General features: G+C 41.9%; 1 protein-coding gene across 1 annotated transcript in view; it reads right to left on the bottom strand.

Moving 5' to 3' along the window:
• Positions 1-3,010: 3,010 nt before the first annotated feature.
• GUCA1C (guanylate cyclase activator 1C) overlaps positions 3,011-19,133 on the bottom strand; it is a 45,660-nt gene continuing 29,537 nt past the window's right edge. The window contains exons 2-4 of the mRNA XM_073306162.1: positions 11,883-12,032; positions 8,560-8,647; positions 3,011-3,297 (exon numbers count right to left, since the gene is read on the bottom strand). Coding sequence (XP_073162263.1) covers positions 3,167-3,297; positions 8,560-8,647; positions 11,883-12,032 — 369 coding nt within the window. The 3' untranslated portion in view covers positions 3,011-3,166. The remainder of the gene's footprint in view (positions 3,298-8,559; positions 8,648-11,882; positions 12,033-19,133) is intronic.

Here is a 19,133-nt window from a genome sequence, read left to right as displayed (position 1 = left end):
GGTTACATAGATAGGCCTCATTTTTTCAGATGTCCCCTGCAGGTGTCAGTCTTTGCCTGGTTCCCCCCCAAAATTTCCCCCTCTCTTGAAGAGGGTATTCCTTTATAAACTGCTATAATCCTTTTGTGCTTCTGTGTAGTGAGGAGTTGGGACAAAATCAGTCTGGTAGGCTCAGCAGGAGATCGAGCCAAATGCCTCTGACATGGTCCTGTAACAACTCTCAAGCGTTTGCTGAGAGGTGGCTTACCTTGAGCTATACATTGGCTTCCTGCTAGTTTTTCCTTGCATTGCTCCTTTGATGAAACCATTATATCCATACTGTAAACATTCCAATAACCAGGTCAACATACGCGATTCATAGATTATTACAGTACAGCTCCACATCCATTACAGGTGGGTCCGAGGGTCTTGACCTGTTGTTGTAATTTGGCTCTGAGCAAACCTTTAGGCTGTCAAAATTGACACACTTTCCAGATGTCACCCAATTTCATTGCAAATGCTAGATGAGCAGGTGACGAATTCAAAGGGGTGGAATCAATGGTAAACCTGTAGCCATAATGCATTTGTTTCATAGTGCACCTGTACATCAAATTGTCTCCTCAGATAGCTAAAGGAAATATATCTTAAGCAACTAAGAAAAATTTATATATATGTATATACATAAAAACCCTTGTACATGACCAAACATATGAAGAACTAATGCAGAGACCAATGATGAGCAAAATTTTGAGATGGCAAATGTGCTGCAATATTGAGGCACAGCAGAAAGAGACTAATTGTTTCTTAATGACCTGGGTTTCTGCTAAACAGTCCTTTAGTATTTATACAGCACCTAATACAATGGGGTTCTGGCTCAGGCTCCGAGATGTTACAGTAATACAAATATAAAAATAGTAATAATCTTAATGTATGATATTTTGGCATTTCAGTTCCTCCTTTAAGTATTAGGCCTGGTTTAGACAGGGAAATTAGATTGGTATAACTACTTCACCCAAGCGTGTAAAAAATCCATACCCTTGAGCAATGCAATTAAACCCACCAACCTCCTAGTGTGGACAGTGTTATGGCAAGGGGAGGACTTTTCCTTTCAACACAGATACTGCCTCACGGGGAAGTAGAGTACTGACACCAACAGGAGAAGGCCTCCCATCAATATAAGTAGCAACTCCACTGAAGTGCTACAGTGGCATAGCTGCAGCGTCTAAGGCCATGTCTACACTAGCACTTATGTCGGCAAAACTTTGTTCACTCAGGGGTGTGAAAAATCAGTACAGCTGTGCCACTGTAAGCTTGAAAGTGTAGACATGGCCTAAGAGTAGATCTGCCCATAGTTTAACAAAGAGTCAACAAAGATTTCTCATGTTCATTATTCCTTTCATAGACCATAACACTCCTTGTGACCTGGTCATTTCTATCATGTCATTACAGTTAGACACAATAGTTAGGCAATTAAAAAAAACATCTCTGCATAGTAAAAACCCCTTATGAAAAAAGTCATAATAGATGTGTAGTAATCAGTTTTAAAAAATAATTAGTTCACTTGTTTAATAGGCTAAAACCTAACAATTTCATTGTACTCAAATTGACTAAATAACACTATTAACACTGAACTTTGTGTGTTAAATCAAAGCCCATTTTGAATTATAAATGCCCACAAAAGAGTCTAAAACAGAAGTATTCCTTATCATTTTTTTCAAGCTCACTCTTAGTACTTAAGTTGAAAAAAAATGATACTGATGTTGACATAGTAATGTGTCAATAATGAATAAATAGAAGATTTTAAAGTTCTAACCCACCAGCAGTCTCATTTATCATTCCATTTTTTGGAAGGGAAATAAAAGATTTAAATGTCAAAGCTATAATGTCAGGACTGTTTATAATGTCAAGTGTTGCTGGTTGTCTGCTTTATTGATCAAACCAGCAACTGGTATAATAATTACAGATGATGTGGCACATATCATGTGCAATTGGACACAGATTTGAAGTGAATTTGGGAGAAAAACACTTTCATTTTCAAGTCTTAATAATTTTTGTTCATCTATGTGGTGCAATAGCCCATGCAAGCATTAATGTGCATGAAGCTGGTGCTTTCAAAAGCATCTAGCACCAGTGTGATCATACCCTATGGTATGATCAGCCAATGAGAATTTATTCTTATAATATAATGCTTGTAATTTGATAACCTGTTGCAGATTTGAGAGAGACTCAATCCTCAATGGAGCCAGAGAGAACTATAATTCTCCCTCTGCAGTCTGCTCATGAAGTTTCTTTTCAGCTCAGGCAACTAATCTTATTATTTATAAAGTAAAATTGTGGGTTTTTTTAAACTGTCTTCTGGACTTTTTAATAATTACTCCATAAAGAGCCGTGTAACTCAACAGTTCCAAAGGCTAATGAATTGATTAATGGTTGCATTAAGATTAAGGTGAGAAGAAAACTAGGTTTAATAAGCCCCCCATTGAAAATCAAAGCATTAAGTCATTTTAATTTACAGATGTAATAAAACCGAGAACAGCTTTTCCAAATGGATGTTTATCTCTGGCACAGTAAGCTGATTGAGATGTTTTGCGGATAATCCACTCCTATTTTAAGCACTGATTAGTGCAAATGTTAAGTTAGTACAAACCATGCTTCATTCTTGATTGATCCAGATAAAAGCCAATCCTATCTAATGGTTTATCACCACATTGTAAATTGTAAATTAACTTGTACTTAAAAGAAGCAATACATTAGCTCAAGGTCTTCTGCAAAGGTTAATTTTTGTACTGTTGTCAGTGCTGATCCATTATTCAGAATGGTGTTGATAGTGATCAGAGAGGCTGGTAGTACTGCAACAAATAGATTTACTATTGTGTGTGGATAAAGTTTCATGTTCAGTGGCTGCTACATCCATTGACAAGAAAGAAAGAAAGAAAGAAAGAAAGAAAGAAAGAAAGAAAGAAAGAAAGAAAGAAAGAAAGAAAGAAAGAAAGAAAGAAAGAAAGAAAGAAAGAAAGAAAGGTATGGAGTCAAGGGTGAAATCTCTGAAGTGACAATTATTTCTGGAGTTTGACGTCGATGACTGTCTATGCAAAGCTTGGAAGATTTAAAGCTCTGTGAAAGTACTAAATATTATCTTCCCTGCAATATCCATGGTATCACATACCCCACTCAGGGTCAGAAAACCTCAGATGCTATGCCGCCTCCCACTTTGTATGACCTTAAGTACATTGGAAAGGTCAAAACTTTTTGAAATCAGTTCCAAGAGGCTCGCGTCGCTTTCCACACCATTGATAAACTCTTCTAACGTCAGTTCCCCTAAAATGAAATAAAATACAGTTTAGAAACTGGAGGCCAGAGGTTATTAGATCCCTCTTAGCCCTGTTGTAATAATTGGGCTTACAAATTTACCCCACTTGTGAGCATCACTGTGGAAAAATGGATTAAAGTTTATAAAATGTCACAATAACCTATAACAATAAATGTTGATGGGAAAAGGTGCAAAAGGGAAACAGAAAGATGGAATTAGTCCAAACAAAAAGGCCTACTGATATAACTCAAGGAATGTGTCAAGATCATGCCTGGTAAACAAGAGAAATGTGGGACTGGAAATCAGTGAATCAAAACCGATGCGTCAGAAATTAGGCCTAATTGGTGGACAAAATAACGAGAGGATGAGCTATTCTGTCCATCAATCCCTTTTGGGAGCCTTAAAAGAAAAGACTTTTGGAGGTAAATTAGGAGAGAAGCAGAAAAGAAGCTGTCTACTGACAACCTCTGCAGTGAGCTTACCCACCATGGCTAACACTCCCACCATCTCCAGGGACCCCGGGATCTACTGTAATACTATTGGGCATTTGTCAACCTGATCCAGAGAAATGTCTCGACCAGACCGGGCCTTCAGAGAAAATAAGATGACATCACCACCTCCACTGACTCTGGTCAAATCCCAAACACCTGGACTGTGAAAGACTGTCACTTTCCCTCCTCCCCAGCCCCCTTGTTTATCCTTTTCCTGCGACACCTTATTTCTTCTCTTTCCTATCCTTCTCCTTTTTCCTTCTCTCTAATAAGAGTCTGGCTTAGCTGGCCATTTTGCAATACCGCTGTAAACCTGTGACCAGAAAGGCAGCTAAAAGCAATGCCCTAGCATCCTGATACAGGTACTGGTTTGCCAGGTCTTGGAGTGGCTCAACAGACCATGTGCCATGCCTGTGTTTTTCCAGAAGTGAGGTTGCAAGTGAAAGTCAACACCAGAGATAAAAGCTGCATTTTCTATCTTTGCTGTTCTTTTCTCTCCCCTCTAGCATGTTTGTCTATCAGGAAATGGGATCCAACTTCACAACGGCAACTCCAGTCGATTTCAACTAACTTCTCTTTTCCCCAAAAAGGGCAGTTGTTACCATCTTTAATACTATCTAAAAGACTGTCAAACAAAGGGTTTTCTTTTAAAAGCTTTCTATAGCTAAAGGGAAAGGGAACAAGGGATGTTGTTGAAATGAAAGCCTTACTTAATATCTCACACTTCAAAGGCTTGGACTGTTTTTCCTTTTTTTCCTGTATCTTTAATAAATGTTAAACGATTGTTAATTATGTGTTTACCATGGCACTAGGCAAGCTGAGGTGCCTGTATACCAAACCCCGAATCTTGTTTAACATGGTTTAATGTTGGGCAGTGACTGGGATATGTTAACTCCTTTGACTCTTTGGATCCATAGAGTCCATCTAAATTAACACCCAAGGGATGGCTATTTTCTGTGAGTTGGGTCCCTTGTTATTTTCCGGTTCTGTCTCACTCAAGATCTGAACAAAGATCACTGGGAGTATGGAACTGGCATTGCCTACCCTGCCTGTTTTATTTCAAACTCTGAAAATCAGATCATAGGTAGTTTTTGTCTGTTAACAGAGGAGCTAATCAACCACAACTCTCACTGAAGTCAACGGCAGCTGTGAATGCTCTGCATTTCCTGGGTGGAAAAAGGCCACTAGCGAAAGCTGCATAAAGGCGAAACTTAACCACATAGCCCTATAAAGGAAATAATAACACTTATGCAGGCAAGCTCCTCCAAACTATGGTGTTTACAGTTAGCCGGCTGCACAGCGACGTCTATTTTCAGCTGTAGTAATTAGTCCTGATGTATTTGAAGCCTGTGTTGTAACTGGATACTCAGAGCACAAATGCTGATTAGATAATGACAGACTCATGTGAAGTGCTCCAGATTTCCAGAGTCTGTGCTGAACACCAGAATTACTTAAAGACAGTGTTGAGATGCAACTATCAGAACTCAGAAGAAACAGTTTACTTTTAGTCTGATTGTCTATCAGCAGAAACACTGGAGCACCTCCTCCAAAATACTAGGCTCGAATCCTGGTATGGTTTCAATGTTATTTACAGATTCTTTTTGCTATGGGTTACTGATTACAGTCCAATTGGTACATAAATTAGTTTCATTAACAACAGAAATATAGGAATGAATTTTAAGAATTCAGTGTAGGATTTTCCCAGTGATTTGGGACCACAAGTTTCACTGACTTTCAATGGGACCCGTGCTCCTAACACTTAGGCTTTTTTGAAAATTCCGTGATTACACTTCATTTACTCTCCCTAGCCCTACTGTTGAAAATTGACCAGTTGGCATTAGATTTTAAAGCAACAGAATCCTGAATTATGCTGTCCATTGTGTTATAACTCTTACTGTGTATTCAGATAGCCACACTACAGTGAACCCACTGCATTATCATGTGCAGTAAAAGAACCCAGTGGTGCTTAGTGATCTCATCAGGAAAATCCTTATAAGCAACAGAAGTGGTCACTTGGAGCTCTGCTGTTTGGGGGACCCCATAATCCTATAAAGCCTTGGAAGTTAAAACACATCTTTGAAAACCAATGTACACCTTCTACCAGGAACAGGAGAAACATCAAATTTCCCCTCATAGCCTTCCGCAACAAAGTCAAAGGCCAGTCTCAGGTGTGTTGATGCAGTTTAGTTAGTCAGTGTCTGCTCTAGAACCGTATATAAAGGTAAATATTCAGTATACTACAGTCTGCAAAGAGCATTTCCACCCTTGTCTTACATGAATAGTCTACATTGTATTATTGGGTAGCCTCATGAATAAGCTGATGATCAAGTGAAAAGGCCCCCATTGGCAGAACATGGTCTGGCAGGCTGCAGAAACTGCCATTCAGGGGGCCTCACACTAGAAGGGGGCCTTTCAGGGAGGCAGAGGGTTGGAGTCCTGTGCATGGTCTTCACTCCTCCTCCGTACATCACAACATCATTATATATTCAATGTGTGAAATGGGAGCTGAGCCAGTATCCTGGGCTTCTTTCATGCTGCCCCACTTCCTCTGGGTTGATCCCCTTTTCAGTCCCAGACACTTCTGCTACCTCTCATCCCCTTGCCTGTAGCCTGCCCTTGGCTTGGGTATTCTACAAGGTGGGACCCTTTGGCTGTTGCCTTTTCACACTACCTGCTACATCTTTTCCCCTCTTTCTGCACTTCCCATCCTTCATACTGGCCTGCTCAAATCAATCCTCTCTCTGCCCCCAACCAGTTTGCCCTGAACTACCTCCTCCCCACCGCCAGGCAACCTGTCCAAGTTTATAACAGTTGTATGAACACTCAACTATTTGAAGGTGAGAATATTTTAATTATAAGTAGGAGGGAGGGAGGGAATAGGGGGTTACATCAAGAGATCCCCACTGGTTGGGACTCCAGAGGGCCAGTCAGTCCAGGCAATCATACGCTTAACTCTCACTCAACTCAATAGGAGTTTTGCCTGCATAAGAACTGCTTTCATTATCAACCCACAACCATGGATTATTCCTATTTTAATATGAGGAAAGGCATCATTCAACATTTCTCTGTGTCCTACAGGGATTAAATGCAGGGAGAGCACAGCTTCCCTTCTTGGCTAAAATCGGGGGGTGGGAGGGGCGGGAAAGAGATGGCTCCTCTTCTCAAGCTGGGGGAACCCTGTTCCCTTACAGCTTATTCATTGTCACTGTCTGAGAAGGGACTAACCTTGGAGGGAACATGGGGGCATCATGAGGAGCGGTTGCCCGAGAGCACATTCGAATTCACATCATGCCACCTGACTGATAGAAACAGGCTAGTGATATTATATTTTTAGTTGCAGGTCTAGCTCAAATACATATTTTTTGTAATGAATAGACATTCAAAACAGAAACAAAATTAAGCATAACAATATGATTGATTGTAGAGTCCAGAACATTGACATTTGGAGCCTGGAATCTGAGTTCTAACAAAAGATGAGCCAAGTGACAGGAAAAGTGCATCCAAGGGGATACTATTTATGATCGTATATACTGCACACAGGTTATTTTAGAAAGTAAACGTTAGGTACCAATAGCTATACAATAAAAACCTGATAAGGCATGACTTTGCTATACAGTATTTTCCTAATATTGCTGATTTGTAAGCAATTGTGGTAATAGTCACACAGATGTTATGTGATTGCGAATGGGAGGGAGATGTGGTCTTCATGATCACCACTGGCAGGAGATGTGACTACAAGACACTATTAAGATGTGGCCCAGATAACGAAGAGGTTTGACAACTTCATATTATAAACATTTGCCCCAACTCCAAATGGTGGATCAAGATTTTAGTTTCCAAATGCATTTTTAATTCCATGTTGTCCTGTGATGCATAGCATTTTAGAAAAAAATAATATGGGGACCCTACAGCCATTACTTCCATGAAAGTCAATGGGCCTGATGATACTCTAGTTGATACAACAGTTTAAATCATGCATGTAAATGAGAGAAGAATCAGGCCTACAACTACTCATCACTTCAATATTTTTGTACATATTGTGACAAAGTTCCTCCTCTACCTTGGTGGGTCTTGCGCTTATTGGCGGATTTGCTCGCCTTGGAGCTTCACGGCAGCCCTCAGCTTGGCCGTTTTTCTGAACTCATAGTCCAGGTCGACGACTCCTGTGTCTGACCAGGAGTTGGGAGGTTTGGGGGGAACCCAGGCCTGCCCTCTACTCCAGGTTCCAGCCCAGGGCCCTGTGGAATGCAGCTGTCTAGAGTGCCGCCTGGAACAGCTGTGCGACAGCTACAACTCCCTGGGCTACTTCCCCATGGCTTCCTCCCAACACCGTCTTTATTCTCACCATAGGACCTACCTCCTGGTGTCTGATAATGCTTGTACTCCTCAGTCCTCCAACAGTCCGTGTTCTCACTCTCAGCTCCTAGTGCCTCTTACTCCCAGCTCCTCACACGCACCACAAACTGAAGTGAGCTCCTTTTTAAACCCAGGTGCCCTGATTAGCCTGCCTTAATTTATTCTAACAGCTTCTTGATTGGCTGCAGGTGTTCTAATCAGCCTGTCTTAATTGTCTCCAGAAGGTTCCTGATTGTTCTGGAACCTTCCCTGTTACCTTACCCAGGGAAAAGGGACCTACTTAACCTGGGGCTAATATATCTGCCTTCTATTACTCTCCTGTAGCTATCTGGCCCGACTCTGTCACAATATATATTCAATATTCCCCATATTTCTCCCAGAAAAAACAATGACAAAGTCAAGTGAAGAGGTACAGACTCTTACCATCATTGTTTACATCTATCTTCTGAAATACCATGTTTGTGAACTCTTCAGGAGTCATACTCTGGTTGCCATTAATAGCCTGGATAGCCTGAAAACACAAATAAAGGAAGCGTTTTCAGGGTTTGCTCCCTCAAACTAAGAAACTGCGTGGCAGCAACTAAGGCACTTGGCTGTGACATATCAGCACACCAATCCACTTGAGCCACTAAAAGAAACAGCTATGAATTCAAGTAAATCTTCAGTCATGAGGATTGGAAATTTAATTATCATAACAGAGCCTGAAGGATTATAGACTTAATTTACATACCATTAAAAAGGTCTTCTCAAACCATGTGACACCTCAGTTCTGAAACACACTTTAGATTCTACAGCAGCACATGTATCCTGCCCTAGAGAATTCTATGGGTTTGGACGATGCATACTGTTCCGTGCAATTTTAAAAACAACTATTTTTTACACAGTGGAATGAACATGGTGAGAAAATGTATGTAACTTTTCTGTTGAAAAAAATGTATTTTTTTCAGTAATCACAAATAAATGTCAGACTGGATATTGAAGGCCTTTACTTATCCTCTGGCTGAGTTAAACAGACGCGTCTCTACCACTTTCTTGTTGGTGGAGGGACTTACTTCTAGGAGTGAAAATGCAAATTGGTGTCCCATTCGGTCACAGTCTTCTCTGCTAAGATTGTCATTTAGTGCCAGTTGTGACGTGATGTAGAAGTATTGCTGACTAATAATGCCTAAGACTCCAGTTCCACAATGCACTTAGCAAATGCATAAGGGATCTGCTGAATCAGGCCTTAAAGTTACTACTGTTGCTGTTGATCCACTGGTAGAAGAGAACTGAGGCTATGATTTTAGCCGTTTTTTTCTGTTCCTAAATAGGGTAACCAGCTGGCACATATGAAAAATAGGGGTGGGGTGAGGTGAGAGGTAATAGGCGCTGATATAAGACAAAGCCCCAAATATTGGGGCTGTCCCTATACAACTGGGACTTCTGGTCATCCTAAATCATCTCCAAAGAGATTTTGTTGAACATTTTAACCCAACTGACTCCTGCAAATTTATAAATAATAATAAAATCTAAAAATCCCAAGCATTGTATCTGAACATATTTCAGTGTATGGGTTATTTGTAACAATTAGCTATTATCATTTGTTTGTGATTGGTCATGTACATTTCTTCACTGACTGGATGGCACTTATGAAGAGGCAAAGAGGACTCAGGCATTTCAAAATGCCCATAAATTTGCATGCAGTCACAGGAGTATGTGTGAGACTTGTTTTCTATGAATATTTTTGCAAACAAAAAAAAAGTAATTGCACAAATATTTGCTGATCATGAAGTAGAAAGATTAGTGTTCCTCTCTAATCACTGCCACCCAAGATTCAATCCAGCCACAGAGATGACAAGTCAACACCTCAGGCTAAGTAAAATGCTATCAATCAAAAAGGTGGGCCTCTGTATCAAGGGGCTAAAGCCACCAAGTATGGATCAGGAAGCCTATCTTTCATTGTAAAGGATGCCAACAGACTCATTAAATATATATGCTCAACAAATTAGCTGTGTGATATAACCAGCTATGGATATATATATTGCCACACTCCTAATGGTACAGAAAAATCAGGAGTTTATTATTACTTTTATCTTAATATGTAAAATTTAAAGTGTATCGTATCCAGCATCTGCTGTGGGAATCTGACCATGACTGTCCTTGCCCTGAGCTATTTTATGGGCAATACTTTAATTAATAGCCAGTCTTTAAGAATAGCTACATGAGTTAGTCTGCGTTCATCTGATCTTACTCCAAATTACATCCATTTTTAGCATTCTACATGAACCTACTGAAGCTTTGGGTAGAAAGTAGTACACCCTATCACAGTTAAGTGTGGTTTAGTGGTTACAGCAAGGGAGCAGGACTTTATCAGTTTACATTCACATCTTAGGTTTACACTGGTTCGACTTTCCTGTGTAACGAAGACTTTGGTTATTGTTGCACAAAGTGAGTGGTATAGTTAAGCTGTCCACATACTGGTTTGCATCAATCTTATTTGGCATAAGTGATTTATTTTGGTTTATGTTACATCAATTGGCAACTGGATTGTTAAGCTAAAGTAAGACATTCAAACTGAAATAAGAATGTCCACACCTGGGGCTGCGCTGTCTTTAACTCTCAGTTTAAAAATGAGTTTAATTTAAACCATTGCAATTTCCCTGGTTAGATAAAGGCCAACTCACAGAGTCTGCACCTTAGTTTCCCCAGCACACAAGAGGTGTAACACCTCTATTAGAGAAGCGTAAGGTTCAACATGGAACCAGTGAGTAATCTGGGCCTGCCAGCCTCTCCTCTCCCTCTCTTCAGAGCAGCTCAGAAGTATGAGCTCCAGCAAGTTTCATCTTGCCAACATATGGCTAACCAAGCTACCACATCTCCCCTTTCTGGTAGTAGCCCTTAAAAGAGTCTCAGCTCTTCTGAAAGATACCAGCCACTAAGTGGCAGCACCAATGAATCAGGAGAAGACTCATGTTGAGTCTTCATTTATATTGTATGCTCTTTGGAGAAAGAAACTTGTCCTACCTGTTTGTAAAGAGTGCTCCTATACTTTTGATTTGTTTTTAAGACAGTTCCATAAGTTTTCAAAGCACCTTCAGGCATTTTAATTGAAAGGAACTATTTAAATGCAAATTATTGTGAATCAGAGTTGGTTGAATGGGGAAATGATTTTGCAAATAATTTTGAAATTGTTTGGTTCCATGAAATTTTCTGAATTTTTACAAAAATGATATCACAATAGTTTTGAGATTCTTCCACAAAATGTCATTAAATTTACCAAAACTGCATTTGCTTACCGATAATTGGGTTTTTAAACCAATGTAACGGTTTTGAATATTATTTCAATAAAAGTTGATATTGTGGAAAATTTAACAAAAATTGGGAAATTGCGATAGCATCATTTTTTGTGTGTAAAAAGTTTAGTTTGAGAAGAGGCCATTGTTCTATGAAAATGTTGATGAGCTCTATTCATTATGCTGGTACAGGTCTGTTCTTCTGTATAGTGTAGTTTACCAAAATAATCTCTCCACAGTAAGTAACTGATTTATAGTATTTCTCTTTGACTCAAGCGATACACCTGTACGATGAGGCTTGAAATATAATACTCAAATACATGTACCTCAACAAGTATAAACAATGGCGAGAACATTTCCAACCAGAAACATTTGGTAAACGGTAGTTGAATCATTTATGCTACAGGGCAAATCACTCCACCAAAGGCAATTTGCTATGTTAAATGAACTTGCTACTGTATATAACTTGCTTACCATGAATATGCTTAGGAGTTCTTTTTTGTCAATGGTTCCGTTGCCATCAGCATCATACAGCTTAAAATACCATTTCAGTTTTTGGTCGATTTTCCCTCGTATAACCAAATTTATTGCAGCTATAAACTCCAAAAAGTCTATAAATCCATCCTAAAGAAGATTTAAAAAAAATAGTGTTTAACAAGTAAAGTCTGCTTTCATTCTGGCAGCAATCTGGCATAAGCAGGTCATCTAATACAATATAATATAAGCTCATTTATAAAGCACCTTGCTGTGAAAATCTTCCATGGCATTTAAAAAGGATAATACATGAGCTCTGTCTAAAGCAATATGGAAAAGAGCCTTAGCACATATCATAACCTCTCATGTGAGCCATGGGGAAGCTCTGTGCTAAGCAGCTGATATTGACATTGTCTGGAATGGAATACAGAAAATGGCTTCTCAGTATACTTCCATGCCCCAAAGAGGGATTCCAGCAGCATGTCTGGTACTAATGATCCAAAATGGCACTCATTAAAATGTGTATCTGCTTTGAAAAAGTGACTGAAAAATGACATCTTCATACCCAGCAGACCTGCTCCCTGTGGTGTTCGTGTAGTAAAGTCCACCAGCAAAACAGCGTTGGGGCAGGTATCTTCCCTTCTCCCCCTCAATGAATTCTTAAAAAGAACATAAGTAAATAAAACTTTGTCCCACCATCCTGCTGTTTACCTGCTGTGGCACCACTCAAGTCCCCCAGAGATCCAGAACCCGTTCGTTTTCTGATTGCTGCCTACTTATAAAGGAACAGTAGTCATGACACAACACAGAAGGCTTTGAGCATTGCCCCAGCAGCGAATGACAGGACCAGAGCCTGCCAGAGTGCATAAACACCACCACTGCCAAGTAGGCTAGCAATTGCAAGATTTTGGAGCTCTGGGGACACAAGTGGGAGATTGAGAGGCAATTTCACTTTGGGGGCGGGGAAAAAGGGCAGGGACTTGATCTCTTGGTGGGAGGTCATTGTTACAGGACATTGGGGCCAAGACTTTAGCTTAACTATAATGCTGGATATTGTTTATCCATATAAAAATTTCCAATCTCTCTTTGACTCCAGCTAACAAATTTTGGAACGGCTATAAAAACCTCATGCTTCAGAATTTAAACCAGTCTCTTCTTATTAGGGATTAGGAGGAAACCTTCCTGGGAGACAATAGCCAACATCCGCCTTGTGACGCTGACAGACGATGCCAATGGCCCAGGCCTCACTGAACACTAACAAGTGCATAGCTGGAAACCAGTCTGGCTTACCTGTGGGTTAGTATAGTTCAAATAGATATTAGTGTAAAAAGAATGTGTGAAGTGTTTAGACTTTATGAAATGCTTGTAGGATGCTGCATGTATTAATCCTACTTACTATATCTGTAGCCCATGCTATACAAGGTAATACTTCAGTCTTTGCTCCGTAACTGTAAAATGTTTGTTCTGAAACTATGTTAACTAACCAAATAGAAAAAAAACTTCACCTAATGCAAAACGCTGGTTTTCCAGAGGAGGTACTATCTCCTGGCTATCAGGAAGGACCATTGTTCCACAATGGCCCACTGTGGAACAAAGACTTTGTTGATTCTCCCCCACCACCCACCCATGTGCTGAAGTGCTTGTCCTATCAGCTTGGGCTCTATGGAGGTGGAGATAATAAATCCCTGAGGTGACCAGAAGACATTAGGGTCTCTTTATGCTGTCTGGACTCTGAGGGACAAAGATTTGTAAACATTAGCAAGAGATCCCCAAGCTGCTTGGCTTGGGTTAGCCCCAAACGACATAAAAGCTTGTTTATTATAGAAGCTTCTGTTAACTTTTGAATTTAAGATTGTGTCTCATTTGCGTGCGTATGCTTACCTGCTTTAACCTTGTAAATAACTCTCACTTCTTTTTCCTAGTTAACAAACCTTTAGTTAGCTTGTTACAGGATTGGCTACAAGCCATGTCTTTGGTGTGAGATCTAGGGTGCAAATTGACCTGGGGTAAGTGACTGGTCCTTTGGGACTTGGAGTAACCTGAATATTTTGTGATCTTTTGTGTAAAAGAGACAATCTATCACAGAGTTAAGCTTGCCTGGGTGGCAAGATAGATCAGAATGCCCAAGGGGACTGTCTGTGGCTCTAAGTTAAGACTGTATAGTGCCTGAGGAGTTTACACTTGTTACTTGGTTGTGAAATCAAATGATAGAACTCACAATCGGTGTGGGATTTGTGCCCTGCTTTGTAATGATCTGCCCTGAGGTTGGTATTCTTGCTCACTCCAGACAGTATGGCACACCTACTGCACCAGTTTTTGCTCCTCCTCTGCAGCATGGAATGTTGGCCACTTTCAGAGATGGGACACAAGATTAGATGGTCAACAGATCTGAGCCAGTTTGGTAGTTTCTATAATATGGAGTAGTGCTGAAGATGGAGAAAGTGAAGCAGAATTTGAAGGAGAATTTACTCCAGTCATATCTCAATCACATATCAAAAATTCACAGTTGGGTAATTTTCTTGTGACCTTCCTCTAGGGTCTGAATTATATCCCTTTGAAGGGTCTGGCCGATATTCATGTTAATAATAAAAGAGAGACAGTATTGTAAGGACTGCCTGGGTATTTAAGAGGTTATCATCTGTACCTTATAGTTATTGCCAGAACATTAAGAGGCATTTGGACTGTTGAGGACTTTGCAATTAATAGATGCTAAAACCCTTATTTGGTGCTCACATGAAACAATAATGTTCATGAATAATAACTCTTTAAAAAGACTGTACAAAGGGAGAAAATAGAGGACAATGTTCAAGTGTTTAAAGAGAACAATCCTTGCTTGAAAGTTTTAAATGATAGAAATTGTTCTTGTAGGTGGTGGCTCTCAGTTCTTATGGTCTATTAAAATCCTTTCCTGTTCCTTCTCCAAAAAGAAACAAATATATAAAATGTGAGAGGCAAGCACACCAAGAGTTGTGAAAATGTACCTTCTGTCTCTGGTCTGTAATTCAGCTGCTTGAAGGCAGATAACACATGAGTCAATTAAGACATCTGGGAATCACAGCTAACTATTAATGAGATCAAGGTGCTCAGAAATTTTTTTTAACCTTGCCAAGCTGGCCACAGCCAAGGGTTGCAAGGTTAGATCTGTCCTGACTGGCTAAGCCAGACCCTTACTCCAATATGGTGTGAATTCTTTTCTGGTCCAGGAAGAGGCAAGCCCAAAAGGTGCGACTGAGCTACCTGGATCTGTGTCTTGTAGTGGTAGGGGCTTTTCTATTAACTCAGTGGAATTATTTTTACTGGTGTAATATAGATAAGAATATGGTGCTTAGCACTTACACCCTTCCAATAATCATATAAAGATAGATTCTTCATTCATTGTTAGGGGATAAACAGATTGTCAGTGAAATTTGCCAGCCATTGCATGAAGGTGTTAAGACCAAGCCTGATACCAAACCTAACAATATGACATTGGACACCTCTCCAGAATTTGATATGTCATATAGCAAAACCTCTTGTATAAGATTCTTTGGACAATGACCAGTCTCCATGGCAGTATCCTGTTCACACCAGTTTGAATTTTGATTTTTCAAGTGTGATTTCATGAAACAATTTATAAAATGCTTTACTGAAACCCAGATTTATTATACTGAGTGCATGACCTTTTTCCTCTAATTGTATAATTCTGTTAAGAAAGTGATCCGATGTGTCTGGCACTGTTGTTTTTTGAGAAGTTCATGCTGCTTATTTCTCATAGAACAACAGATAAACTTTAGGCTTACTCAGCAGTTATTACCAGGATCTACTTTCTTCCCTCTCTCCAAAAACCAAAATAAAATAGAGAGAGAGAGAGAGAATGGTATCACATCTGTGTCTTTCCTGTACTCTGGTTCCATGGGTGTTTCTCTGACTTTTTTTTGAAGTGTCATCAGTTGAGAAAGTTTATTAGCTAATCTGTTAGCATGCTGGGCTAGAGGATGCTGATATAGAATGTGCTGATTTGTCATGTGCACATCCACCCACTCCCTAAGTAATGATGGGCTGTCAGGCCAAGATGAAAAGGTTGGCTAACCGTGAGACTGAAACCAACGTAGCTAATCATGCCTCACCAGCAAAAACTAAAAGACCTGCAAAGACCTTCAGCCACATCTTAGCCTGAGCAGCAAGTGTACTAGAGGAAGGGAGGGATAGAGATGCTTTTGTCAGGGATAGCCTTAAGTAAATGAGCATTTCTTGAGTATCTATCCCTTAAGCATCATCCCATGGTAGTATTTATATCAGCGCCTATTACCTCTCACCTCACCCCACCCCTATTTTTAGTATTTAGTATTTATCCGTCTCCTTGGGGAGAGCCCTCAGAACAGTTGCTACGTGCTTTAGACAGTCCTCCCAGTGATGACTTTATACCACAACGTTGTCGAGATAAGCGGTGGCGTACTCAGCGTGGGGCTGGAGTAGGCGACCCATTAGTCGCTGGAAGGTTTCAGGGGTGCCATGAAGGCCAAAGGGCATCAAGATGAATTGATAGAGTCTGCTTGAGGTGACAAAGGCTCTTTTTTCCCTTGATCCTGGATCAAGCAGGATTTGCCAATAACTCTTGATGAGATCGAGGGTGTACTGGGCCTCTCCCAGTCAATTGAGCAGCTTGTCAATCTGGGGCATTGGGTAGGCATCGAATTTGAAGAAGGCATTGACCTTCTGAAAATTGATGCAGAAGCAAAGGGTCCTTTCCAGCTTTGGGATGAGCACTAGGGGGTTGTGCTACTTGCTCTGTGACCATTCAATAACCCTTAGGTCCACAATCACCTGGACCTCCCTCTCTAGCACCTCCCACATTCAACGCGGGAGGGGTCACATCACCTCATGGATTACCTCTCCTGGTTTTGTCAGGATGGTGTGCCCGACGAGGGTGGTTTGGCCTGGTAAAGCCGTGAAGGTCCTGGGAAATGCCTTCAACAGGCATAGGGCCTGCTTTTGCTGCTCCTATGTGAGGGTGTCTCTGAGTAGGGGCTTTTTGGAATCAGCGGTCCCAGGGACCTGGGGACCCAGGTCCAGTTTGGGAGGTATGGAGCAATCAGTAGCCTTTCCCATTCGCGCCACAGCTTCAGGAGATTGACATGTTATAGCTATCACTTCGTCCGTCGATCAGGTTGCCGGATTTCATAGGTGACGGATCCCATCTGGCGAATTACCTCATATGGCCCCTGCTATTGGGCTAGGAGTTTTGACACCTCCAAGGGAAGTAAAAGGAGAACCCAATCACTGGGTTCAAAGGCCTGTGTCCAGGCTCCCTTGTTGTATGTTCTCACCTGTGTCCCCCTGGGCAGCCTGGAAGCTCTCCCTTGCCAGGTCTCTGGCACGAGCCAGGCATCCTGTAACTGTAGCATATATTGTAGAAGGCCCTAGCCCTGCAACAGTGTCTGTTCCGAGGTTTCCCGCATTAGGTTGAGCAGATCCAGGGGCTAGCAACCATACAGCAGTTTGAAGGGTGAGAACTTTGTGGAGGATTATGGCACCTCCCTCATGGTGAGCTGCAAAGGTGGGATTAATTGGTCCCACTGGTGCAGGCCCCTGGGTAGAAACTTGCAGAGCATGTCCTTCAGCATTCTGTTGAACTGCTCGACCAGCCCATCAGTTTGGGGGTGATAGACCGAAGTCTGCAGCTTCTTGATCCCAGGAGCCTGCAGACCTGGTGGAGTTGCTGGGATGAAAAATTTGCTCCCTGGTCAGTAAGCATCTCTCGGGGCAAGCCCACCCAGATGAAGACCTTCAAAACTTCCACCACGATAGTTTGAGTGGTGGCGTTCCTTAGTGGGATGGGCTTGGGGAAGCGGGTGACGTAATCCATAATCACTAGAATATAGCAGAACCTGGACCAGGTCCACTGCAACCCTCTCAAAGGGGATCCTGACCACTGGTAGGGGGACCAGAGAAGCCTTCCACACATCCCAAAAGGTCTCTGTGGTAATGTCCAAGGTATCGAGTATGGCCACCTTTACTCACCCATAGTTTCAGGCCTTGTCATTTGGTAGCCCATGATAGGCTGCCTGGGCTGTCCCTCACTGGTAGGGAGCTAAGAGGGTGGCCCCCTGGTCTGGGTTCCACCTGGGTGCTGAGGCAACCTATTCTAAAATCACCAAGAAGGCTTCTGGGTAATCCTCGGGCCTCATCTTCGTGAGCAGCACAGGCATCGCTGGGGCATCCGGGGTTGTTACTTCTCCAGGAGGGGAGCCGGTGGGATTGGGCAGCAGGGCTGCAAGGTTCTGGAAGCACTGTAGCTGCTGTTCTTGCTGTTGGGCCCCCCAGCCCCTCGGCCACCAGCTGCTGCTTGCTCCCAATTGCTGCACTAGCTGCTGCTTTGTTGGAATCATAGAAGATTAGGGTTGGAGGAGACCTCAGGAGGACATCTAGTCCAACCCTCTGCTCAAAGCAGGACAAACCCCAACTAAATCATCCCAGCCAGGGCTTTTGTCAAGCCGGGCCTTAAAAACCTCTAAGGATGGAGATTCCATCACCTCCCTAGGTAACCCATTCCAGTGTTTCACCACCCTCCTAGTGAAATAGTTTTTCCTAATATCTAACTTAGACCTCCCCAACTGCAACTTGGGACCATTGCTCCTTGTTCTATCATCTGCCACCACTGAGAACAGCCTAGCTCTTTCCTCTTTGGAACCCCCCTTCAGGTAGTTGAAGGTTGCAATCAAATCCCCCCTCACTCTTCTATTCTGCAGACTAAAGAAGTCCAGTTCCCTCAGCTTGTCCTCCTAAGTCATGTGCCTCCCCCCCCCCCGATCATTTTATTTGCCCTCCACTGGACTCTCTCCAATTTTTCCACATCCTTTCTGTCGTGAGGGTCCCAAAACCAGACGCAGTACTCTAGCTGGGCTGCCTGCTGCTGCCTCTCTGTCCACCACTTAATCAGGTTGTCTACCTCCATTGTGTCATTTTGAGCTCATCGTGGGTTGGTAGCACAGCAAAACCCCTTACTTCAGGGGTCGGGGAGCTATTCATGTTCTCGCTCAAGTGTAGAGGTCCGTGGACATTCCTCTCCATCAGTTTCAGAGAGAGGACATGCCACCTCACTACGTTGTGCCTATAAGTGCAATGCTCAACAGGGGAATTAACAGTCTAAAGGCTCTGGCCCCTTGGGCAGGGCAAAGTAATAAGCAGTCTAAGGGCTCTGTGAGTAGGACTGTGGGCCTTGGGTGAGTAGGCTGCCAGCCCCCAAAAGAGGGGGCGTGGAAGAGAGGTAGG

The sequence above is a fragment of the Lepidochelys kempii genome, chromosome 1 (assembly GCF_965140285.1).
Source record: "Lepidochelys kempii isolate rLepKem1 chromosome 1, rLepKem1.hap1, whole genome shotgun sequence".
In the NCBI taxonomy this organism is placed as follows: Eukaryota; Metazoa; Chordata; order Testudines; family Cheloniidae; genus Lepidochelys; species Lepidochelys kempii.
Note: the sequence above shows the minus strand (reverse complement) of the source record. Positions and strands in the feature narration are given on the sequence as shown.